This window comes from Eptesicus fuscus, chromosome 15 (assembly GCF_027574615.1).
Source record: "Eptesicus fuscus isolate TK198812 chromosome 15, DD_ASM_mEF_20220401, whole genome shotgun sequence".
NCBI lineage: Eukaryota > Metazoa > Chordata > Mammalia > Chiroptera > Vespertilionidae > Eptesicus > Eptesicus fuscus.
In genome coordinates, this window is record NC_072487.1 from 75346946 (window position 1) to 75371789 (window position 24844).

At 59.9% G+C, this 24844-nt stretch overlaps 1 protein-coding gene across 1 annotated transcript in view; it reads left to right on the forward strand.

The window, feature by feature from the left end:
• Positions 1 to 24844, forward strand: part of HMCN2 (hemicentin 2) — a 137360-nt gene that overhangs the window by 31060 nt on the left and 81456 nt on the right. Inside the window, 12 exon segments of the mRNA XM_054727277.1 lie at positions 1446 to 1718; positions 2777 to 2918; positions 3347 to 3474; positions 4226 to 4339; positions 6683 to 6832; positions 13746 to 13934; positions 14570 to 14665; positions 14887 to 15014; positions 16613 to 16757; positions 19815 to 19927; positions 20055 to 20214; positions 21662 to 21827. Coding sequence (XP_054583252.1) covers positions 1446 to 1718; positions 2777 to 2918; positions 3347 to 3474; positions 4226 to 4339; positions 6683 to 6832; positions 13746 to 13934; positions 14570 to 14665; positions 14887 to 15014; positions 16613 to 16757; positions 19815 to 19927; positions 20055 to 20214; positions 21662 to 21827 — 1804 coding nt within the window.

A 24844-nucleotide genomic window follows, 5' to 3' on the forward strand; every position in this document is an offset into this window, starting at 1 on the left:
TCCCGATCTGCTTTCTCTCCTCTTGGCTGAACCACTCGGGGCTTTCGACTTTCAAGTCCTGGACAGTGGCCCCTGGAAAGGTCTGGGGTCCGGCAAGTCCCAAAGGCCAGACCAAAAAATCAGGGAGGGAGGGAGGCTGGGCAGGGAGCGTGGCCAGCACTAATGCACTACAGTCAGCATCTACTGCTGGTCTCCCCCACAGCACACAGGTGCCCCGATATGCCATGATACGCACGCTGGCATATCAGGGTGCATTGGCATAATATATTGGTGTAAAACTATTTAAAGAGAAATTCCTGTCAGTATTCATCTTGTAACCACTCAGTGGGTCAGGGCTGCCTTGAGCCAATGCAGCAGAGACAGGGTTGAATCACTATGAGTGTTTATTCAATCCTGCCGGCAGCGTGGAGAGCAGCAGGCCATCCACAGAAGTCTGCCCTGCCCCCCACCATCAGCCGGCTGCTTATGTTGGGGAGAAGGACAGAGATGACCTGGGGAAGTAGCCAAAGGGAAGGCCACATGGGCAGGTCACAGGTCATGGGGGCTGGAGACTTGCAAAGGCCTGTGGGTGTGCAGAGGCTGGGGGTCTTCCAAGGGCTGGGGCTCTGGTTTCTGCAACAAGGGTGCTCATCTTCCCGTGATAACAGGCAGCTCCCGGATGGGGAGGATGGGCTGTATCTCCGGGTGAGCCCCCAGGTCCCGCGGTGAATTCCCAGCCAGGCTGGAATGTGCCTTCTTGAACCGGAACAAAGCAGTCACGGTTCACAGAGCTTGGTTAATGTTTCCTACAGTTCTAGCTGGGCCCCAGTTTTTTATTTCTGCCCCTATCGGCTGCGGAGGTCCGAGGCTCCCCTTGCCTGGACGTCACGGTCATTGGCACACGTGGCCCGTGTGGATCCAGCGTTCCCCCTGCAGGTGCTCAGGCCCACGCCCCTGGTTGGCGGGTCTCTAAGCTTGCCACTTCTTGTGGCTTTTTCTTGGCGAGACAGCGGTTTTCTCTGCTCTCCCGTCTCTCGGGGCAGGGGCCTTCTCTCTACATTTGTGTGTAATAATAGCCCTGCTGTTGGCACGGAGCGTGGCTTTGTATTCCTTAATCTTTCCCTCCTGAGGGTTATTTTAAAACCCAAGCTTTATTCCCAAGGGTGCAGATATTGGCTCCAAGCGTGTGGGGAGTCGTGTAGCTTTTGTCAGACACTGCAGCTGGCTGCCGGGAGCAGAGCGCGCACACGCCACGCAGCCCTCGGTGGGTGTAGGGTGGCGACAGGGAATGCGCCCTCCCCGGGTGGCACCGTCCCCGATGGTGAGCAGACACCGGTTAACCTCTCTGCTGGCCGGGGTCTCCCGAGGGCCACGGTGCTGGGTCTGGCATCGCGACACCACGGGGGCCAGCGGGCTGTCCTCCCCGAGTCAGCCCCTGCGAACCTCCCGTGCTTGTGTCCTTGCAGACCCTCCGCCACAGCTGGTCCCTGCGCCCAACGTGACCGTGTCCCCCGGGGAGACTGCCCTTCTGTCCTGCCGGGTCCTGGGAGACGCCCCCTACAACCTGACGTGGGTGCGGGACTGGCGAGTCCTGCCGGCCTCCACGGGCAGAGTCAGGCAGCTGGACGACCTGTCCCTGGAGGTCAGCGCCATCGTCCCCAGCGACGGCGGGCGGTACCAGTGCATCGCCAGCAACGCCAACGGGGTCACGAGGGCATCCACCTGGCTCCTGGTGCGAGGTGAGGCTCTTCCTGTGTGGCTGTCCTCCCAGGTCCACACACTACCCAGTGTTTACCCCCAAAGCCCATCTCTCCCTCCCTCCCTCCATCCATCCATCCATCCCTCCATCCATCCATCCATCCATCCCTCCATCCATCCATCCATCCCTGTGCCCACACATGGCCTCTGGCAGGCAACCTCAACCCTTCCCCTGTTTTCTGAACCTTCAGAGAAAGGAGTCAGCCTCGTAGCCTATGTCTAGTGGTGCTCACTCTTGGGAAGTTCACCCTCTTATCTAACCTAAATTCCTACTGCTGTAGGCCAAACTGATTTCATTGTGTGCTGACCTTTTCCAGAGCCATTGAGCACCTCCCTTGCCGCTCCCCCCTGCTCCCCCCCTACCCCAATATGTAGGATAGGGATGGAACACCGGAAACTGCTGAAGCCAGAGGTCATTGCTGGGCAGCACTGACCAGACAGGGACGGAGGAGACAGTTGGAAGAGCACTTGTCTGGGAGTCTTAGGACCTAGGCATGGCCTCAGGTCTGCCAGGGTTCAGACAGCCGCCCCCTGGGGTGCTGTTTCCCCAAGTGTGAAAGTGTGCTCTCTGGCACCAGCGACCCCTGCTTGGCACCGCATCTGGGCCACCGGTATGGGAGGGGCGTGTTCCCACTTCTAGGCGAGGGCCGTGGGCTCTCTGGGAGCCTGGCAAGTCTGGTGTGCTTTCTGTTTGGGGCCAGTACTTGTGCAGGCCTGGGGTCACGCAGGGTCACTGGACGTGAGAGCCATCCCAGCCCTGGCATCTGCGGGCATCTCCCTACGCCTCCCCGAGGTGCTCGGCCCAGAGGGGAACTCCAGGCAGCGCCCTCGGGGCCCCGGGGATGTGCCTGGGTGGCTGCCCGCTCAGCCCTAGTCCCCAGGGAGGCCACTCCTGGGGATTCAGGGCCTTTGCCTCCTGGGTCTCTGCTGTCAGTGGCCATGGCCGTGGCCGTGGGAGGGCAGGGGTCCCAGGGCTGGGGGCCGGGACAGCCTGGCTGCTCTGACAGGCTCTGTCCTGCCTGCCCACTCTGAACTGCAGAGGCCCCGAAGGTCAGCATCCACACCAGGTCCCAGCGCTTCTCCCAGGGCGTGGAGGTGAGGGTCAGCTGCTCGGCATCTGGGTACCCTGCACCCCACATCTCCTGGAGCCGTGACGGTCACACCCTGCAAGAGGACAGCAGGTGAGGGGCCCAGGGCCTGGGGCTCTGGGACTGGGAACAGGGGGGACCAGGACCTCCAGGGACCTGTCCCAGCCTCAGTCCTCTTACCTCTAAACGGGGAGTAGCATTGTCCTGCCTTCCTCCTGGGATCACGTGAGGCTCAGGGAAACGTGACGATGCCTCAGGGTGGGCTCCAGGGTCAGGAGCCACAGCTACAGAGCCCAGCGGACCTGTGCTTGGATCCTGCCTCTGCCAGTCAGGCTGTGTGACCTTGGGCAAATCACCTAACCTCTCTGAGCCTCACGAATGAAAACAAACAATGCGTGTAACGTGCTGAGCGCGCAGGGCAGTGCGGGGTGGTGGTCCCTGGCGACGTCAGTGAATTTGTTATTGATGATGACCGGAGGGACCCAACCTCATCAGCCCCTGGCTGTTGACCATGACTGCAGAGTCCACGTGGATGGCCAGGGAACCCTCATCATTCAGGGACTGGCCCCAGAGGATGCCGGGAATTACAGCTGCCGGGCTGCTAACGAGGTTGGCACAGACGAGGAAACGGTCACCCTCTACCACACAGGTACTTGGGCCACGGGCATCTGGGGAGAGGGACCTCCCTCCCTCCCTCCCCCTCCGTCCCTCCCTCCCTCCGTCCCTCCCTCCCTCCCCTCCCTCCCTCCGTCCCTCCCTCCCTCCCTCTCATCCACAAATACTTATTGAGCAGCTGAAACGTGCCTGGCAGGGGGGACACAGCCGTGACACAGGTCCCTGTCTAGTGGGGAGGCACAAAACAGATACGGAAGGCACCTTTGGGTGGGGAGGATGCGTAGAGCAGGGTGGGGTGAGTGATGGGTGTCATGCAGGAGGGGGTGCGGGGGAGTGCCTGTCACACACGGGACCTGCTGAGGCCTCCATGAGGGGACGGGATGGGACAGGATTGCAGGCAGAGGGACCAGAGGGGAAGGGCCCTGAGGCCCGAATGAGTCCTGGGTGCCCCAGGGGCTGCCAGGAGGCTGGCGTGGGGTGGGGGCCGCAGGCCCGGGGAGCGGCTGGCATCCCACGGAGGGCATTTGTAGGGTTTGGCAGGTTCGGTGAGGAACGGGAGGGGTTGGTCCAGGAGTGACTGGCTTTAACTTCAGGTCCTGGGTGGGAAGCTTGCAAAAAATGAGCTGTGGCTAAATTTTCCTGGGGTGCCTGTCCCCGAGGTGGGGGATGGGGAGGAGGCAGAGTGCCCCGCACCCCCTCTATCCCCTCCCCACCCCCAGGCTGGGGAAGCCACATCCTCAGTCTAGGGAGTCTGGTACCAAATTTCCCATCTGCCCCCCACGCAGACCCACCCTCGGTCTCCGCCGTCCATGCCGTGGTGCTCGCCGCTGTGGGACAGGAGGCCGTGCTGGCGTGCGAGGCGTCCGGGGTGCCGCCGCCCCGGGTCATCTGGTATCGAGGTACGTGGGGTGGGGAGAGGGGCCTGCGGAACTGTCCCGCTGGGGCCCTGGGGGAACAGCCACTGGGGTGGGGGCACTCCGAGTGGGGTGTCTGGGGAGAAACGGCCCATTTCAGCAGCCCTCACCCCCCACCCACAGTCCACGCAGCGGATGCAGGGCGGCTCAGGAGTTAGGAGCCGGTTTGGTTCCGGCTCCCTGGGCGCCCGTGGGTGAGGGCCTTGGCATCTCTGAGCTGGCTCCCTGTCTGGGAAACGAGGAAACCCCAGATGGTGGTGAGGATGAGATGAGTCCACACAAGCGAAGTGTCTAGGACGAGCCCGGCGCACGGGCTGCGCTCGGTGCTCCTGGAGATGGTGGCGGCAGTGCGGGGCTGCCGGAGAGACGGAGGAATAGCCACGGGCTGCTCCGGGGCTCTTGGGGTTCACCGGTGTGGAGGGTGTCCTCGGTGCTGGACGCCCAGCTGGCAGTTGGCTTGGCAGGAGCTGTTCTGCGCACCCACCAGCGGGCGTGGGTGCGGGGCTGCTGCCTCAGACACTGGGCTCCTTCTCCAGGATCAGCCAGAGCCCCCGTAGCGCCCCCACCTGGCACACTCCAGCCTTTGCAGCACTGTCTGCCACCTGGGCTTTCAGAAAGGCAGGCCTTAGTCTGAGCATCCTGTCCCAGGGCCCAGCCGGTGGTGGCAGAGGCCTCAGGACATCTGATTCAGGGCCCACGTCCCTGCGTGTTCCCGCTGAGAGCCCTCCCAGCCCCGCCCTGGAGCCTCTATAAAAGGGGCTCTCTCAGGGGGATGTCGTTTACCCTTAAAAAGGAATGAAGTTCACGTGTGACAGTGTGAGTCTATTTAACCCCTCAGAAGTGTACACAGAACAGTGGTGAAGATGGTGAATTTTACGTTCTGTGTTTTTTTGCCACAGCTTTTTTAATTTGTGAAAAAGGATCAGAAAAAGACAAAAACAAAGAAAAGACAAAAGAATGAAATTCTGATACAACATGGATGATCCTTGAAAACATCATGCTAAGTGAAATAAGCCAGACACGAAATACATATTACCCGATTCCACTTACATGAGGTCCCTAGAACATGCTCATCCATAGGGACAGAAAGTAGAATGGTGGTCGCGGGGGGCGGGGAGGTGAAGCGGGGGATTCGTGTCTAATGGGCACAGTTTCGGTTGGGGACGATGAAGGAGTTTGGTGGAGGGATGCGGTGATGGGTGCATGGCAAGGGACTGCACTTCATGCCACGGATTGGGCACTGAACATGCTTGTGATGACCCACGTCCCACGTGGTTCAGGGTTCGGGCTCTGGAGAAGGGCTGCGTGCAAATGACAGAGACAAGACAAGAAATAATAATCTGGAAATTGGGGGGCCAGGCGGGAGCCCAACGCAAGAAGAAGGACTCCACTTGTGCTCAGGCCTTGCCATCCTTTTATTCAATTCCTATAGCCCTTAGGCAGGCAATTCCAGTAACAGGCAGACTATCTTATCAGTAAGGATTTACATGACTGTCTGGTGGGGAAGTTGCTTCAGCTACCATTGTCTCGACTAAACAGTGGGTGCATAGCTCTGACCTTTGCCAGGGCTCAAGGTTCACCAGCATTCCGGGCTCCTTGTCCACACCTCTCTGCTAGTGAAGACAATGGGCGGCTTCCAACACATGCTTACTTACAATGGCAAAAATGTGTGTGATGTATGTTTTACCCCAAATGAAAAATTACATTACACGTTAAAAGGGGTTCAGAATCAGGGAGTCTGTCAGCCAGCAGCCTGGAGGAGAAATAATGGGGGGCCTCCGGGTGGATGCCTGGGGGCGGCCTCAGAGAGGCAGGCGTGGGGGTGTGTGGTCATCTCGGGGTGACCGGGCCCCTCCCAGAGCTGATCCAAGCCTCAGTCTGGACCCGGGGCAGAGGGTGGGGACCCAGTAGGGAGTCCCAGACAAGGAGTTTTTGGGTGAAGAGCCTATTACATGGAGGGAGACAGACTGGGCCTCACTCTGGCTCAACAGAGGGGCTCAGGGGACTGGCTGAGTGGTGCTGACTTTAAAAGGTTAAATTGTGGTAAAAGACACAGAAAAAATTTATCGTCTTCACCATGTTTAGGTGCAGTTCAGTGGCATTAGGGACACTCCCACCATCATACACCATCGTACAACCGCCTCCTCCCCTGTCTCCAGAACTCTCTTCTCTGGCAAAACCGAAACTCTGTTCCCAGACTTCGGGGGGAACCTTCCCCCACGGCCCCAGGCCCCAGCCTGTGCGTGGCAGGAGCCTGGGGTCAGGAGAGGCTGCGCCCCAGCCTCCCACGGCGACCAGGCCGTGCCTGATGCGTTCTCTTTGGTCCAGAGGGTCTCGAGATGATCCTGGCCCCCGAGGACTCCGGCTCTGGGACGCTTCGGATCCCGGTGGCTCAGGAGAGGGATGCTGGCGTCTACACCTGCCGAGCCGTCAACGAGTTGGGTGCCGCCTCTGCGGAAATCCGGCTGGAGGTTGGACGTGAGTGTTGGCCTGTCCCCGCCTGCCCGCCCCCACCACCCCACTGCTGAGCCAGGAGGAGAGAACCCCTCCGGCCAGTGCGGAGTCTGCGTCATGTGGGTCCCGAACACTTGGGGATGAGGGAGGTCCGAGGGAGATGGTTGTATGCATTACCTCTTTTTTTCCCTTTTATTTTTTTAAAATTGATTTCAGAGAGGAAGGGAGAGGAAGGGAGAGAGATAGAAACATCAATCATGAGAGAGAATCTGCCGCCTGCACGCCCCCTACTGGGCATGTATCTAGGCATGTACCCTTGACCGGAATCGAACCCGGGATCTTTCAGTCCTCAGGCTGACGCTCTATCCACTGAGCCAAACTGGCTAGGGCTCTTTTTTTCCTTTTTATGAAGTTTATTGGGGTGACACTGTGAACAAGATTCTACAGGTTTTAGGTGCACAATTCCAGAACCTGTCGTCTGTACACGGTACTGTGTGTTCACCACCCCAAGTCAAGTCCCCGTCCATCGCCATGTACCCCCCATGCCCTCCCTGCTGTATTTCCTCTCCCTGGGTCCCCATTGCCCCAAAACTTGGTGGCTTAACATAATAAACATGTTTTCCCTCTCCGTTCTGGAGGGCTCGGGTTCTGAGAGGGGCTTCGCTGGGGGATTCTGGCTCAGCAGAGGCCTGCCTGGGGCGGGAGCTTCCCCGCTGAGCTCGCTCACGTGGCTGCTGGTGGGAGGCCTCAGGTCCTAACCATGTGGGCTTCTCGGGACATGGCTTCCCCAGGAGTAAGGAGGTGAAAGAGAGAGAGAGAGAGAGAGACACCATACCACTTCCTTTTTTAAAAATATGTTTTTATTGATTGTTGAGAGAGATGGAGGGAGAGGGAGACAGAAATCTCGATGAGAGAAGCATCAACATCAATCGGCTGCCACTTGCACGCCCCCTACTGGGGATTGAGTCCACAACTCCAGCATGTGCCCTGACCGGGAATCGAACTGGTGACCTCTTGGTGCATGGTCGATGCTCAACCACTGAGCCACACTGGCGCCGGGCCAAACTACTTCTTTATTGGGTGGCTGTGAGGGCTCAGTGACATCAGGCACATAATGCTTTGCACATGGTCGGCCCATCGTGACTGATGAATAAATGAGGGGCCGATGACCCCCTTTTCACAGAGGGCAGTCTCTCCTCTTCTGTGGCTGTACATGGCCTTGGCTGTGAGGGCCGGGATGTCTGAGTCCCAGGCCTGGGTCCCGGCACTGGAAACTGCTCGGAAGTCGTAGGCACAGCTCCCTGGCAGGCTGAGCCGGGACGGGTTGGGCCCTGCGGGTTTGCTGCACCCACAACGGAGAGGCAGGTGCTGGGAGATCTGGGAGGTGCAGAGAACCGGGAGTGTGCTTTTCTGGGCTGGGTGGGTCTGGCTGGGGGCTCCCCCAGGAGATAGAGCCCTGGATGGAGCAGGCCCAGTTAGGAGGGACTGACCCTGGTGGGGACTGTGCATATCAGGGTTGGGATCCTCCCAGGTTTGGGGTACCCTTAGCCTTCATTCATTTGTTCCATCATTCTTTCCTCCAATTCGTGGTCACCAGGGCCGGGGCCGGTGTTGGGGACACAGTGGCATCTGCCTTTGGGTAGCCGGTGGGGTCAGTGGGAATACTCAGTGGCACCCTTGGGGGTCTGTGGGTGCCCTGGAGGAGGTGATGTCCAAGCTGAGCCCAGAGCAGTCATTCAGGTGACGAGCTGTGGAACAGTGTTCCAGGCAAAGGGAACAGCATGTGCAGTCCCCCCCCCCGCCCCCCCTCCCGCCCCCGTGACGAGAGAAGCTGGGCCGGGAGTGCGACATAGAGATGGTGGGGAGAGGATGCGGCTGCTACCTGCTGTGGGTCACTCCTGGCCTGGCCTCGGGGGCTGGGCAGGGTTCAGGCTTTGTCCTGCAGGGGCGGCGAGAGGTTTTAAGGAAGAAAGCTATGGACTCAGACCTTCCCTGATGGCTGGGCTCTTGGGTGGGGCAGGGTGGGTGTGGAAAGCCACGGGCTGAGAGCCTGATGATGATAAAAATAGAAGCTAACACTCCTGTGAGTGGCCGTGTGCCAGGGCTAGCTCTAAGCAGGGTTCATGTACTAACATGTGATCCTCTCAGCCCGTTGGGGTGAAGGCTAGCACTATCTCCTTGATAGATGGGGAACATGAGGCACAGAGAGGTTAAGTAACTTGCCCAAGGTCACACAGCTGGCAAGTGTCAGAGCTGGGATCTGAACCCAGGGTCCCAGCCTTTAGCCCCTGGACTTGATCCTGATGCTCCCCAGCAGGGTGAGCTCGGGTGTGGCTCCCCCACGCTGAGGCTCGGGCTCCCCGTCTGAGGTCTCTGAGATGTTGTGCGAGGGAGAGAGAAGAAAGGCCGGCTCAGTGCCGCCGTCTTAGCGGTTAGCCGGTAGGTTCCGGATGGGCAGAGAGGCTGTTCCGGGGTGGCGGCACTGGGCATTCCTGCGGGCATCGTCCTTTGCCCCCTGTCTGATTCCTTTTCAGCAGAGCCTTATTTCTGTGGGGCCCAGGCCGACATGCGGCCCGGTCCTGTCGTTTGCCTGCCAGCCATTGGCCTGGGGCCACCTCCCCACGTCGGAGAGAGTAGGCAGCGGGCATCCTCAAGGCCGGCTTCTGGGGCACTGGGCCACGTGGCCTCTGGCTTTTAGGTCAGGGGAGCGGTGGACGGTGGCCCAGCACCTGTGTGCCCGGCGCTTGGGCTGGCGGCAGTGGTGGGAAATGGAACGGCCTGCCCATCTGGGTGGCAGCTGCGGTCCAGCCTTCCTGGCCAGGCTGGCGGAGGCGTCCCCCGCCGAGAACAGGTGGGCGCCGTGCCCACATCCTGCCGGGGACCTGGGAACTGCCCTCCTGGTGGCGTTCGGGCGCTGAAGGAGGGCGGCCTCCCGCTGTGGGGCAGCGCAGGCCTGGGGCTGTGGACCAGCTGCAGGGGTTGGCATCGGCCCTGGACCTGGCCTTCAGCCGTCGAGTTCTGCCGCTTATTGGGCCAAATTACTTACCTCTCGGAGCCGCGCTTTCCTCATCTGTGAAATGGGCACGATAGTAGCAGACCTTGCTCACGGGGTCCTTGGGAGATGGAACGAGATAACGTGATTTGTTCAGGGCTTGCGTGGATAATACTCGGTACACTTGCAGTAGCCAGGGGGGCGACGAGGGCCCATGGAGACAGAGAGGGGTACGCTGATGTGTGCCATGGCTGGGGACTGACTCCGTGCCAGACACCCCTCCCCAAGTTCAGTGCCTTTTCTGTCATTTTAAAGACGTGCCCCGAGGTAAGTTATCTTCGCCCGCTGATCTCTCTCTAAATGGACGCGTACCCACCCCTCTCTCTGCCCTCGCATCTCAGTCCCTGCTTCTTAGTCCCACCTCCTGTGGGGTCCACCTTGCCCATCGGTATCGTCTTCGGGCCTGAGACCTCTCCCTCTTCCTGGTCAGACTGAGTCAAGGCTGACTGTGCACTCCTTCCCACCGACCCTGCCCCAGGGCTCCAGGCCATGGGGTGGGGGCGTTGGCCGAGGAGACTGGGGGTGGCTACAGGGTCTCAAAGGATGAGAAAGCCCCGGAACCTTAAGGTATTTGAGCTAGTGGGGAAACTGAGGCCCAGAGTGGTGAAGGGGTCACCCGGGGTGCCCCGTGGGGCCTTCCCAGGCTGTGGGCCTGCAGGCCGGGGTCCCTGGCCTGGGGACCGAGCGGGAGGAAGGGCAGCGAGCACCTCTCATGGTTACCTCTTGGCAGCTGTTGGAATCCACGGGGTCTTTCCCCCGGGAAATTCCTGGAGCGGGGAGCGGCCCCGGCAGCTGGGTCCAGTCCGCAGCACCCTCAGCTCCTCTGAAGATGAGAGGCCGGGGAGGGGGAAGGCGGAGGGGGCCCTGGGAGGCCCCGCAGGAGGTGCGGGCAGCCCTCCAGGTGGCCAGGCCCTCCTGTCCTGCTATCTCTGAGCATTCGCAGCTCCTGCCCGAACCCTGCCCGAGGCCAGTGTGAAGGGCAGATGGCAGGGGAGCCACTCACTGTCCCCCTGGGTTACTGCAGAGGGTCACCCGGGAGCTGTGAGGAGGGCGCTTGGACCCTGAAAGCTGAGGTGGCTGAGCCTCACGTGCAGGGCCCTGGGGAGAACACTGGGCGGCCGCCTGGCCCTCAGCCCCCCACCCCCACCCCCACCCCGCCCCGGTGCTGCAGGACTCAGGGCCACCTGCCCCTCCTCTGGCCAGTGGGGACCAGAGGACCTTCTGGCATCCGAAGATTCTGGGGTCCCGCCTTTTGGAGGCTCCAGGTGAGGGTGGGGAGGCAGCTTCCGAGGAGGGTGAGTCACAGTGTTCCGTCCGGGCAGGGTCTGAGTCTGGGATTGGCTGCGTTGGGATTCACCCCGAGAGGGGATGCGGGAGCTGGGTGCGGCTCCGGCCGGGGCCTCGGTCAAGTTGTCCCCGAGCGCATCGGGGATGCAGGGGTGCGGTGTCTGAGAGCCTGGGCCTCCGCAGCAGCCAGACCTGGGCTCTGCCACTGACTTGAAGTCGTGCTCTTGGGCGGGTTCTTTCATCGCCCTGACCCTCAGTTTCCTCATCTGTGAAATGGGGCACTGTGCAGCGATACCACCTCCTAAGCCTGTTGAGGCCGTGAATGAAATCACATTCCTGGAAGCACGCTCGCCATGCCTGTCACTTACTAGGCATTTGAAATGCCGCCCTTTATAGTATTCTTTGCTTATCATGATGAGGGTCTGCCTGTCTCAGGGGGAAGTTTGGGCCTGGGAGGAGAAGGAGGAAGAGAGTCCGCCTCACAATAGCCCAGATTCGGGAGACAATCAGGCTGTCTGGGGTCTAAGGAGGGAGCGAGAGAGAGGAGCTGGGAGGCTGCCTGGAGGAGGGAGGTTGGAGCTGAGCCCTGCAGGCAGGCGGAGTGAAGTGGAGAAGGCAGGCTTTGGGGGGTGGGAGGATGGCAGAGCCGTGCCCCCAGGCCCAGGCCCCTGCAGGCCCAGGGACCCGTCAGAGACGAGCCTGGGGCAGAGGCTTTCTGGGATTCTGAGTCTCGGCTGCCAGGCCCGATGAGAAGGAGGCGCGGGTGGCGTCTGAGGTGGGGTCCAAGACCGTCTTCCTCCCTGTAATTTTCCAAATTGTGTTTACACCTCCCTGGAACTTCCCTAATCCCCGAGGCCGGAGGGAGTTTGACGTCATGGTTTGGATGGACGGGGGCATTTCTGGAAAGAGATGGAAGGAACGGAGAGGTGGGGTGTTTTCCGCGGCGCTGGATGTGAAGCGGAACAAAGGCTGGGGGCCTTCTGGCCGGGGGTCTGGGGCCAGGGCCGGGGCCAGGGTCCGGCGGCTGAGGGCCAGGGCGGGCCCTGGCTGGAGTTGGACCTGCTTCTGGCCCGCTGCAGGGCCGAGAGGACTGTGAGAGTCTGTTTTGGGAAGTAACTCCTCTTTCCTCCCCGATTGTAAAATAAGACGGCGCTTAGAGAAAACGTTTGGAAGAAGCACTACCATCTGTTAGCGGTGGTTACCTTGGGGAGGGGCACGGCATCTGGGGATGCGAGGGGCAGAAATTAGGGAAAATCCTCATGTGTGTTTACATTTTTTAATAACTCAGGTGAGCAGGGAAGCCTGTGCAGAAATGTTGTCCTGGTGTAATTTTTTAAAAAAATTTGTTTTTATGCCCAGCCAGCGTGGCTCAGTGGTTGAGCGTCGACCTATGAACCACGAGGTCACAGTTCGATTCCCCGTCAGGGCACATGTCCGGGTTGCCGGCTCGATCCCCAGTGTGGGGCATGCAGGAGGCAGCCGATCAATGATTCTCTCATCATTGATGTTTCTCCCTCTCCCTCTCTGAAATCAATAAAAATATATTTTTAAAAAATAACATGGATGGAACTGGAGAGCATTATGCTAAGTGAAATAAGCCAGTCAGAGAAAGATAAATACCACATGATCTCACTCATCTAAGGGAAATAATGAACAACATAAACTGATGAACAAAAGCAGATCCAGAGACAGGGCAGCATCAATCAGACTGTCACACCTCAGAGGGAAGGTAGGGGAGGGTGGGGGTAAGGGGGAGAGATCAACCAAAGGACTTGTGTGCATGCATATAAGCCTAACCAGTGGACACAGACAACAGGGGGGTGGGGACATGAGTGGGGGGGGGTTTGGGAAGGTAATGGAGGGATGAGGACAAATATGTAATACTTCAATCAATAAAGAAATTAAAATGAAAAAAATAAAAAATTATCTTTATTGTTGAAAGTATTACAGATGTTGCATTTTCCCCCCACTGACCCCCCTCCTCCCCACTCCCGTCCCCTCCCCACTGGTGTAGGTATTATTAATTGCAGCCATTCCTCTCCCAGCATCCCCGTTGGACCATAGCGCACAGGTCATGTTGCTCATACACAGCACGTTTTGGTTGTGGAGTAGTGTTTGTATGCTTGTTACAAAAAGTCCCGCAAACAGAGAGATGTGGAGAGGAGATTAAGGATGGCAGCCAGCTCCCCACGAAGCCGGCCCTTTGGGGTGGCGATCACCGAAGGGGCCGTGGAGATGGTCGCTCAAGTCCAGGACACCTGCTAAAGGAGCTCCCTGTCCCAGGAGGAGGGGACGGGGCCTCTGAGGCTCCTGTGGCCAGGCTGTGACCTGCAGCCCCCAAGGTGGGCTTCCCGGAGGCGTCTCTGCCAGGAGTAGGCGCGTGGCCCCGCGACCAGCCCCGCACAGGCCTCTAAGGCGTGTGGGCAGCTTCACGCCCCTGAGAGCGCTCCAGGGGAGGGGGTGGGGTCCCGCCAAGCTCAGGGTGGCCTCAGGGCCCTGACCCATCAGCCCCCAGGCGCATGGCCAGGCTGGACAAGGGGGAGCAGCCCCCTGGGGGCCGGGTAGGTCCAGCCGCCGTGACGGGTCCCCTCCCTGCAGACGCGCCCCGGCTGATGGAGCTGCCGCGTGATGTCACCGTGGAGCTGGGCAGGAGCGCCCTCCTGGCCTGTCGGGCCACAGGCCGCCCGCCCCCTACGGTCGCCTGGCGCCGTGGGGACAGCCGGCCGCTGGAGCCCGGCCGGGGCAGCAGGACCAGGCGGCCCGAGTCAGGAGTGCTGTTTTTTGAAAGTAAGAGCTTGGAGCTGGGGGAGGTGGGCAGGGAGACGGGGTGGCCCAAGCCTGGGTGGCTGGGAGCAGGATCCTGAGCCCAGCACTGACCGTGGGTGATATTTGGGGTCATGTCTAACTGGGCAACGCTGGTCAAGTCATTTCACTACCCTGAACTGGTCATGGTGATGACGGTGACAGGGTTACCACATGGGTTTAATATTATGGGTGTTAGCCACCACCGTCATCACCATCATTGCCATCACTGCCACCAATCACCATCACCACCATCACCACCACCACCACCAATCACCATCACCACCATCACCACCACCACCCCTGCTAAAGCTGCACTTTGCCATGTGTGCGGCTGGATGCTGGGCATAGTGTCCTCGTCATCTTATTGACCCTTTTCCCAATCACAATACAAGGCATTAGCCCCATTCTACAGATGAGCAGGTTGAGGCCTTCTCACCTTTCCACAGCCCGGCCGTATCCCCCATCCCTCTCCTCTCTGCCATCCCAGCCCTCCCACCTGACCCCTGCAGGGCCAGGCTGTGCCACGGGCTCCCTCTGTGCTGGGGAGCCGAGCCTGTGGGGGCTGGAGCCGTGCCCTGGCCCCCAGCAGTCAGGCCCGCCTCTTTCCTACCCCTCAGGTGTGGTCCCTGAAGACCAGGCCCCATATATCTGTGAAGCACAGAATGTTTTTGGGAAGGTCCAGGCGGAGACCCGGCTCCTGGTGACTGGACACGGTTCGCTGGTGGATCTGGGGAGGCGGGGGAGGTGGGAGGTGGGACACCCCAGGGAGGCCCCCCCATGACCACCCGTCCTTTGGGACAGATGTGTCTATGGCCAGGTATCCGAGGGGAGCCAGCTTCCTGGGCAGGTTCCCGGGGGCGGGGAGGGTGGAGCCTCTGTCCCCACAGATGCCCACGGGGATCCAGTGTGACCAGCGCCCTGTCCTCCCCCACAGCCCCCCCACAGATCGCCAGCAGCGCCCCCACCGTGCGGGTGCTGGAGGGGCAGCCCGTGTCGCTGCCCTGCATCATCCTGGCCGGGAGGCCCTTCCCCGAGAGGCGCTGGCTCAGGGCCGGCCAGCCGGTGAGTGCGGGCCCTCCGGGGCCGGGCAGCGGGGGACGGAGGGGCTGTCACAGTCACACCTTGGCCTCCACTCTGCTGCTCCCCCGTTTTAGAAGGGCCTCATCCTTCCTCCCTCTCTTTCCTGCCTCTTTCCAGAACCTTCTCTGATAACGTGCTGAGAGCTCTGTCACCCTCTACAGCAGGGGTGGGGAACCTCCTCTCTGCCAGGGACCGTTTGGATGTTTATAACATCGTTCACGGGCCACACAACAGCGTCACCTTAAAAACCAGCCCGCTCTGTTCGGTCAGACATTGAATTAACCCGCCCCTCGTGCCCTGGCAGGGCCGGACCAAAGGATTCGTGGGCCTGAGGTGGGCCGCGGGCCGCGGGCCGGGTGTTCCCCACCCCTGCTCTCACGTCCTGCCGAGGCTCGGTGCGGCCCGCGGCCCCCGGGGGAGGTCTGGGCAGCGGGAATGTCGGGGCACAGACACCACGGCTGGTCAGCGCCGTCCTGGCTCCGGGCAGAGACGTGACCTGTGCGGTTGAAGGTCCGCCCGCTGCCTAGCTCGGTGCTGGGCGCGCGGTGGCTCTTTACCCCGCTTTCTTCTCTCCCCCCTCCTGTGCCGCCTTCCCTCCCTTCCCCTCGGTTCTCAGCACTGTCCTCCGACACAGGGGGGTCCTCACCCCATTGAACTTCAAATCACCGGAGACGCTGCCGCGATTGGGGGCTGTTTTTCTGTTCCCGCCGCCCGGTCCTGGCGCCGCTGTCTGGGCCCCGGTGCAGAGCAGACAGGGTGCTTCTCGAGACAGGGGGGACCGCCCGGGGAGACCCCATCGACCCGGCTTGGATCAGGTGCCTCGCCCTGTCCAGTTGGCCATGGGCGAGTGGGGTGAGGGGTGTGCCAGGGGTGAGGTGTGGGGCGCCGGCACGGCCACGGCATCCTCAGCCCCAGGCGCCTTACGTGCCGCGCCAGCTCCGCCAGGTTCGGTGACCCCGAGTGGGGGCGGTGAAGGATGAGGAAAGACAGACGAGAGAAGGAAAGCTGGGACTCGGTGGGACGCTGCTTCCCGGATGGGACCCAGCAGCGCCGCGGACCACCAGCCGCGTCTTTATTTTGTAGCCGATGCCCGAGGCACAGTGAGGGCGGGTCAGGATGTTCACAGCATTCTCGTGGGTTTCGATCCCACTCAACTACAGGCACCTGATCCAGCTTTGTTTCCTTGCAGCCTCTATCACTCAGGCACGCGGGGCCACGTGTTCGGACCACAGGTTCAAGCTCACAACTCCAGCTGTTGGCTATCACCGTGCAGGGAGGCTCTGCCCTCCAGGCTGGGACTTGCACGTGGCCACGAGAGGACTGTGCCCTCTCATCAGTCCAAGGCTTGAACCTGTGCAAACACTGTAGCCGCGCCCCACAGTGAGGCCCACCTACCCCTGAATGAGTCTTTGGAAAGGACTGGGGGCTGAGCAGTCGGAGCATCCCCCCCACCCCCCGCCAGCCCCCCACCTTCTCGTGGTCCAGCCTGCGCCCTGGGGGCCAGGCGGGCAGTGTGGTTTCTGAGGGCTCTCTCTCTGAAGGGGCCTGTGCTCCGAGCTGAGGCTTCCCCGCCCTCACAGCTCCCCGCCGGCAGCCGGCATTCTGTCCGCGCTGATGGCAGCCTCCACCTGGACCGGGCGCTGCAGGAGGACGCGGGGAAGTACAGCTGCGTGGTCACCAACACGGCGGGCTCCCAGCACAGGGATGTGCGGCTGGTCGTCCAGGGTGAGTCCTGGGGCCCATGGTTGTGGGGTGGGGCCGGGGACTGGCCGGGATGGGGGAAGGTGCGTGGGGGAAACGTGATCTTGAATACCTTTGTTTAAAAAAAATGGCCCAAGTAATACATAGTCACTGTAGGGAATCTAGAGACGGGACAGGAAATAAAAAATACTCCTTTAATACGCATAGCTAAGAATAACTAGAGTAACTTTACATTTTAGTGTGTATCTTTCATACTGTATACACATGTGAGCTTACACACACACCAATATATATATATATATATATACACACACACACATATACATATATATATGTGAGAGCATATATATATATATATACACACACACACACACACACACACACACACCATACTTTCCGGCGTATAAGACGACTGGGCGTATAAGATTTTCCTGGGTTAAAAAGTCGTTTTATACGCTGGAAAATACGGTATATTGGACTATATTGATGGGATTAGATATATTGGACTACCGTATTTTCTGGCGTATAAGACGACTTTTTAATCCAGGAAAATCTTATACGCCCAGTCGTCTTATACGCCGGAAAATACGGGGTGTGTGTGTGGGGGTGTGTGTGTGTGTGTGTGGGTGTGTGTGTGTGTGTGTGTGGGGGGGGGTGTATATATATATTTATATATATATATAGTAAATTTTACATAATATAAGTTATATACTTTTAAAAAGTAGTTTTATTAATTTTTAAAGAAAGAGAGAAAGGGAGAGGGAGAGAGAGAAACATTGAATTGATGTGAGAGCAAAACATTGCTGAGCTTACTGGGGATCGAGCCCACAACCCCAGGCATGTGCCCTGATCAGGAATCAAATGGGCAAATTTTTTGTACACAGGACGACGCCCAACTGACTGAGCATAAACTATATAGGCATCTAGATTTCCATCCACCTGTGTATGAATTCCTGATAAACACATACCCATACCGGTCCGTGTTTTAAAGCCACGCTAGGGCCACGTTATCATGCCGCTGTTCTGAGCCCGCGAGTTTCCCAGGCCCTGGATTTTACGATGGTTCCTGTCAGTAAGTTCCCAGGAGCATCGGCTTCAGGCTGCGGGCCCTGCTTGGACGAGCCGTGAGCCTCCAGCCTGTGCCCTCGCGTGAGCACCCGGGGTAAACCTCCCGCGCCTCCAGCTTTGCCCGCGGGGCCGCTTCTGTCCTTAGGATAAACCCCGTGATGTGGAGTTGAGCGCTGAGTCACGGCGAGGGCCCGTTGTTAGGGCTTCTCGTGTGTTTTCCCAGTTCCTCTCCCACGCACAGCGCTGGGGTCCCTGTTTCCCTTCGCCCTCCCACCCAGGTACCCCCGTTCTCCTTTGTGTAAGACGAGAAGTTTAAAGGAAGCCTCCTTATATTTTGTCATGTACCAAGTCTGTTAATACCCTCTTTTAAAAAAAATCTTGTTTCATAAAATCCCCACGGGATGAGTGGGAAGAATCCACTATTCTCCATTTTTTAGGGGAAAACCAACGTTCGGGCGGAGGCTGAGTCTAGAGCCCAAGTGTCTTGTGTCCCCATAATTCCGACAGGGGTGAAAGGTGGGGCGCAGGCCACACGGAGACCTCTGTGGGGTGCTGCGTATGTTTCGCTTCCTTTTCATCACTGCTCCTGGAGGTGGGCTTCCTGAAGTTAAGGAGGCTGAGGCTCAGAGAGGGGAGGAACGCCTCCAGGTCACAGGGCCAGCGGCCAGGCTGCCTTCAGAAGCCAGTCCCAGGGGTGGGGGGGGAGGGTCGGGTGGGTGCGTGAACACGCTCTGGTCTGCCCCCCGCCCCCCTCCTCTTAGAGACCCCGTTTCTACGCTTGCGGGTCTGGATGGTGCCCAGGATGGCTGTGGCACTGGTTCCCAAGTTCCCTTGTTCTGTGAATTCTATATTTTGCCATTTCTCATCTGTCCACCCTCAGAGAGTGGGCAGTGAATTGGGGTTAATTTAGTTGTTTTTGCTGATCAAGGAGTATGGGTGCCAAGAGGTTAAATGGTTTATCCAAAGTCCCAGAGCACAGAAAGGGCACGGCGGGTTCCCGGCACGGGCTGCCCTCTGCCTGGGGCCTGACCGCACAGCAGCGGCGGCTGTGGGGCCACGCCTTCGTGTTCTACTGCTGACGTTGTTGTTTCAAATTGTGTTAAAATCCACATCACGGCCCTAACCGGTGTGGCTCAGTGGATAGAGCATCGGCCTGCGGACTGAAGGGTCCCAGGTTCGAGTCCGGTCAAGGGCATGTACCTCGGTTGCGGGCACATCCCCAGTAGGGGGCGTGCAGGAGGCAGCTGATCGATGTTCTAGCTCTCTATCCCTCTCCCTTCCTCTCTGTAAAAAAATCAATAAAATATATTTTTGAAAAGTCTACATAACAGAGTTTTCCATTTAAAAAATACTTTTATTGATTTCAGAGAGGAAGGGAGAGGGAAGGAGATAGAAACGTCAATGACAAGAGAGAATTATTGACCGGCTGCCTCCCGCACGCCCCCTTATTGGGGATCGAGCCCGCAACCCGGGCATGTGCCCTGACTGGGCATCGAACCGGTGACCTCTCGGTTTGTGGGTTGATGCTCAAGCACTGAGCCACACTCGCCGGGCCCCATTTTAACCGTTTTTAAGGGCACAATGTAGTGGCATGAAGTAGATTTACCTTGTTGCGTAATTATCACCACCATCATCTCCAGAACTTTCTCATCTTCCCAAATGGAAACTCTGTCCGCATGAAACACTGACTCCCATCCCCCCCCCAGCCCCTGGCGCCCCGCATTCTACGTCCTGTCTCTATGGGTTTGCCCACTCCGGGCACCTCGGATAGAGGGGGTCATGCAGTATTTGTCCTTCTGTGTCTGGCTTATTTCGCTTGGCATTACGTCCTCAAGTTCATGCCTGGTGTAGCACCAGACTTTCCCTCCTTGTCAAGGCTGGAAAACACTCAGTAGGTGCACTCCGAATCCTGTTCGTCCCTCACCCGTTGATGGATATTTGATTGTTTCCACGTTGGGCCAGCGTGGGTATTGCTGTGAACTGTGGTTTACGAAACCGGTTTGTTTTTTAAAGTGCCCCCTAGAATCCGATCCACTGCCTCCCACCACGTCACCAACGAAGGGGTTCCGGCCTCTCTCCCCTGCGTCGCCTCAGGAGTCCCCACCCCCACCGTCACCTGGACCAAGGTAGGCGGAGCCTGTGACCACTGAGGGCAACAGAGGGCCAGGCCCAGTGCATCATGGGGAGGGGAACGATGCACATGGCCGTGGGTGTGGGCTCTGCTGGTGCCACTCACCAGCGACTCCACCGCAGGAGACCAATGCCCTGACCGCTGGCGGGCCCCACTACAACGTGAGCGAGGACGGCACCTTGGTCATCGCCCGGCCGTCCCCCCGGGATGCAGGGGCCTACGTCTGCACGGCCACCAACAGCGTGGGCTTCTCCAGCCAGGAGATGCGGCTGTCCGTCAACAGTGAGTGAAGGCTGCCCCGTCCTGGGGGTGGGGCTCGGCAGGCGTGGAGTCAGGACGGGGACACGCTGACCGCACGGCATCTTCCCTGTGCCCTGATCAACCCCGCCCTGCACTCCCCCCACAGGAGCGCTCCAGCCAAAGCCGCCCTCTCGATGCGCTGTCCCTAGCAGGGAGGACGTGCTCTGAGAGCGGCTCCCACTCGCGTAGAAGTGAAATCGTGGGGTAGTTGTCTTTCTCCGTCTCGGCCTTGGTAGCCAGTGTGGGGAAGCCTCGGAAAGACACACAGCCCTACGCTGGGCCCCCGCCCCCACCTGGGCACCCCCCTGCCAGCCTCTCCTCCGGATGCTTTGTGTCCGAGACCCTCTGACTTCCTTTCAATCCCTCGAATGGGCCATCGTGCCTCAGGGCCTTTGCACGTGCGGTTCCTTCTGTTTAGAATGCCCTCCCCAACCTCTTGGCCCAGCCGACTTCTCCCATCCGTAGATCTCAGTTCTTCCTGACCCCTCGGGCTGAGTCACATCACCTTGCTGTGGAGGGTGGACTATGACTCTGCACAATGCCCGTCACGGCTGTGAGCGAATACTGTGCATGAGCCGTTGGGCACGGTGCTGCCTGTGGCCCTGGGCGCTGTGAGGACCGGAGCCGGGCCCTCAGCAGCTGCCTGGCCGCGTGAGCAGGTGCACGGCCAGTCTTCTGTCGTTTGCTCTCGGAGCCAGTATCTTCATGTTGCAAACACTTTTTTGCAAGCGGGGGTTTCTCTCAGCGTCATGGTGTACAGGGAACTCCATGTGGGCTCCCTGGGCCTCCACATCCCCAGCTGGCTGGCTGGTGTAGTTACGGGTGCTCGGATAGGTCCTGGGTGCCTTCCGTGTATGAGCACATGGCTGGAAATGTGGGGCGGGGGGCATAAAGAAGGAGGGGTTCAGGGTAATCTCTGCCATCAGGAGCTCCGCTTCCTATGAGAGCCAGGTGATGGGCACAGGTTAGTGTCACCCCCCGATGGGGTTGGAGAAGGCAGAGGGGGAGTCTGGGTGTCACCTGGTGTCTGATGTCCGGGGAGGAAGTGGGATGAGCATGGGGGACAAGGTGGAGAGGGAAGAGGTGGAGGACAGGACCTGCCCTAATGCTCCCGGGGAAGGAGGAGCAGATGAAGAGAAGCTGGAGGAACGTAGATGCTGGAACGGGGGCAACGTGTCCGTGTCATCCCAGCAGAACAAGCTTCCAGAGGGAGGGTGGTGGTGGAGAGAATGCGGGAGGGGGGAGGGACCGGGGAAACCGTCGGGTCCGAGCCCACCCCTAAATGGGCACTCCCCCGTGATGACCATCCCCCGCACCTCCGGGGAGGCAGTGCCACCTCAGCTTCCTGGGGGAGCTGTCCTGGTCCCCTCGGGCCTCGTCCCGTGGCCCCCTGACCTGCTCACAGTTTCTGCCTGTTTTCCCCCAACAGCCAAGCCCCGGATCCACGGGAACGTCTCACATGATTCCGACGAGCCTCTGAGAGTCACAGCCAAGGCCGGCGACGAGGTGACCCTGGACTGCGAGGCCCACGGCTCCCCACCCCCACTGGTCGCCTGGACCAAGGACTCCCAGCCTGTGCCAGCCGTCCCTGACAGGTAACCCCAGTGCATGGGCAGGGGAAGGGCTTGGGGTTTAGGGGAAACCCGGCCTCAGTGGCCAGTGGCCCGTGGCCGGGCGTGTGAGGACCCTGTGGATGCTCCAGGGGGTGTGCGTTCGCGTCTGCACGCAGCGCTTCGGTCCCGGGGCCCCTGAAGCCTCTCCGAGGACCTCCAGAGGGTCCGTGACGCCCAGGGCGAGACCCCTCGGAAATAGCAGGCGCCCAGCGTTTCACACCCGGCTGCTGGGAGCTGCCCGCAGACTCTCCTGTGATCGGCACAGCTGCCCCCCCCCACCCCCCACCCCCCGTGACCTGAGCTGAACTGAGGCTTCTCCCTAACTGTCAGGTGTCCTGGGAGCGAGAGGAGGCCGGCTTGGGTGTCCTTCAAAGCCAGGCTGCACGCCCCCAGGCCGGGGTGTGGGGGTGGTGGTTCCAGACAAGAGCGCCTCGACACTCCTGGGGCCCTTGACCCTCGGAGGCGGAGGGGGGCGGGGGGGCTGCAGCTCAGGCCGGTGACATCAGCCCTGGCAAGGCCTTTGAGAAGTTCCAGACTAAGGTCTGTGCCGCCCCCACCCCTCTGACACCCACACGTGGATCTCGATCTCAGAACATCTGTTTGCTGAGCCCTTCCAAACCTCCAGCTTGTAGGCAGCCGGCGGGGTCCTGTGCCTGGGCTGGGTCCCCCCACCCCATGCCCTGTGGGTGTCTCTGCAGCTCCAGGTGGCACGTGGGGGTGGAGGTGGACAGCAGGGGCGGGGGGCCGTCTCTCCCCGGAAAGCCTGGTCCCAGCCCCTTGGCCAGAGAGCCTGGTCCCAGCCCCTTGGCTGGGCGGTGGCCGGCGGCCAGGTGCTTGTGAATTTACGACTTGTTGCTGACACGGGAAACCGCAATTCCCACGTGCTCACCCCTCCTGCTGTGATGTGCGAGGGATCAGCCGGGAGCCGTAAATCGCTTTTGCAATCTGAGTTCTGCTCTGTTCCTTCTCCGCTGCCCTCTCCACTTCTCGCCGGCTTCCAGCTTTCTCTGGAGATTTATGAGATCCGGGAGAGGATCTACACGAGGAGGAGCACAGGCCTGGGGCGGGGTGGGGCGGGGTGAGGAGCGCAGACCCTGGAGCCCATCGGACTTGAGCGCCGATCCCAGCGGGCCCGTCCGAGTCGTGTGGCCGCGGGCCTCCATCTGCAGCGTGGACGCGGTTTAAACGCTGCTCGCGCGGCGTGGTGATGGATGTGCGATGCTTAGTCCGCCCTGAGCGCCGCTCCCCCTGACAGTTGCCTGCTGCTGTTCACAACCCGAAGCATCCCTTGGGGCTTTTAAAAGAGGTCACAGCTGTGATCCCGTTTCATTCTCCTCCCCTTTGTTAAGTACGAAAGCTTTATGGAGATGTAACTCACATGCTGTACAAGTCTAGTCCTGCTGCATTCGGAGCTGTGCCATCATCACCGCCATCAATTTAGGCCGCTTCCAGCTTCCCTCACGCCCCCCGAGTCCCCGTCCTCGCTGGCAGCCACTTCCCCCGCCCCCCTGCCACAGCCCCTGGCAGCACCAGCCTGCTTTCTGCCTTAGGATTGACCTATCCTGCACGTTCCGTGTCCGTGGAATCCTGCCGTGTGTGGCTTTTAGCGGCTGGCTCCTCTCAGCAGCCTGCTTTTCGGCTCCTGCGTGTTGTGGCGCGGGTCAGAGCTCCGTTCCTCTCTGCGGCTGCATAATACTCCGCGGTGCGGCCTGGCCACCGTGTGCTGATCCGTGCACCGTTGGAGGGGCATTTGCGTTTCCACTTGTTGGTGACTGTGGACGACCTCCCTACTTCGGATGGCATTGAAGCTGGATGTGAACTTCCCTCGCAGGCGCCGGGTCCTGTGGTTCCTGAGCCCCCAGAGTGGTTCCTGAGCCCCCAGAGTGGGTCCTGAGCCCCCGTGTTCCATTTCTGTGGAGCATCCAGCACGCAGACAGCTTCCCCACGCAGAGCCCAGCTCAGTCTTCTCACAGACACGCAGCCATTCACCCAGAAACTGGAGATTGAAAAGCTGCTCAGAAACACACACCGAGGGCGGGGTGACTGCGGGGGGTGGGGGAACAGGCTTGCTGTCTGCCTGCTCTTCCTCCTTTTCCTTCTCGCTTTTTAAAAAATGTATTTTTATTGATTTCAGAGAGAGGGAGGGGGAGAGAGAGAGAGAGAAGGAAACATCGATGATGATAGAGAACCATTGATCAGCTGCCTCCTGCACGCCGCACACCGGGGATCGCACACTGGGAATCGAGCCCACCACCCGGGCCTGTGCCCTGACTGGGAATCGAACTGTGACCTCCTGGTTCATAGGTCGATGCTCAACCCCTGAGCCACGCCGGCCGGGCAAGCCTTTTCCTTCTCCGAGGGCGCCCCAAGGCTCAGCTTCAAAGCTGCCGACGCCCTCAGCCACCTGCCCGTGGGCACGCCCTTTCCCGTGTGTTCACGTGCGGGCTTTCGGGGAGCTAAACGTGTGCGTCTTCCATCTGCCTCATCGTCGGCACTGCTCTCCGTTTACCCATTTTCTTGATTCCTCCCGGCCCGCGTCACTTGCTTGTCATTTAAAGGACAAAACAACACTCCGGGCGTTGTCTCTCCCTGTTGCTAAGCTGTTCTCTGGGGCACGCGCGTGGCCGGCTGTTGGCGCTAAGAAGCGGGGCCGTTGGCACATCCTCACACAAATGCTCCTCTATCTCCTGGTCACTTCCTTGGGGGACAGTCCCGAGAGCAGGCGGCGAGCCCAGGGCTGGGGGTGGTCAGTGAGGACCTCTGACCCTGCGGACAGCCATGTGCAAACAGCCCGTGCAAGCTGTGAGTTCACAGCTGAAGGTGGCAGGATTTCCTGAGCAACTCCTGTGCCCAGGGCTGTGCCGAAACCACGCCGCGGAGGACACGGGCCCGGCTGTGCGAGGTCAGGGCCAGAGACCTGGGTTCCTCTCCCAGCCTCGCCCCCGGCTCGCTGGGTGAACTTGGCCCTCAGTCTTCCCGTCTGAGAAATGAAAGGGCTG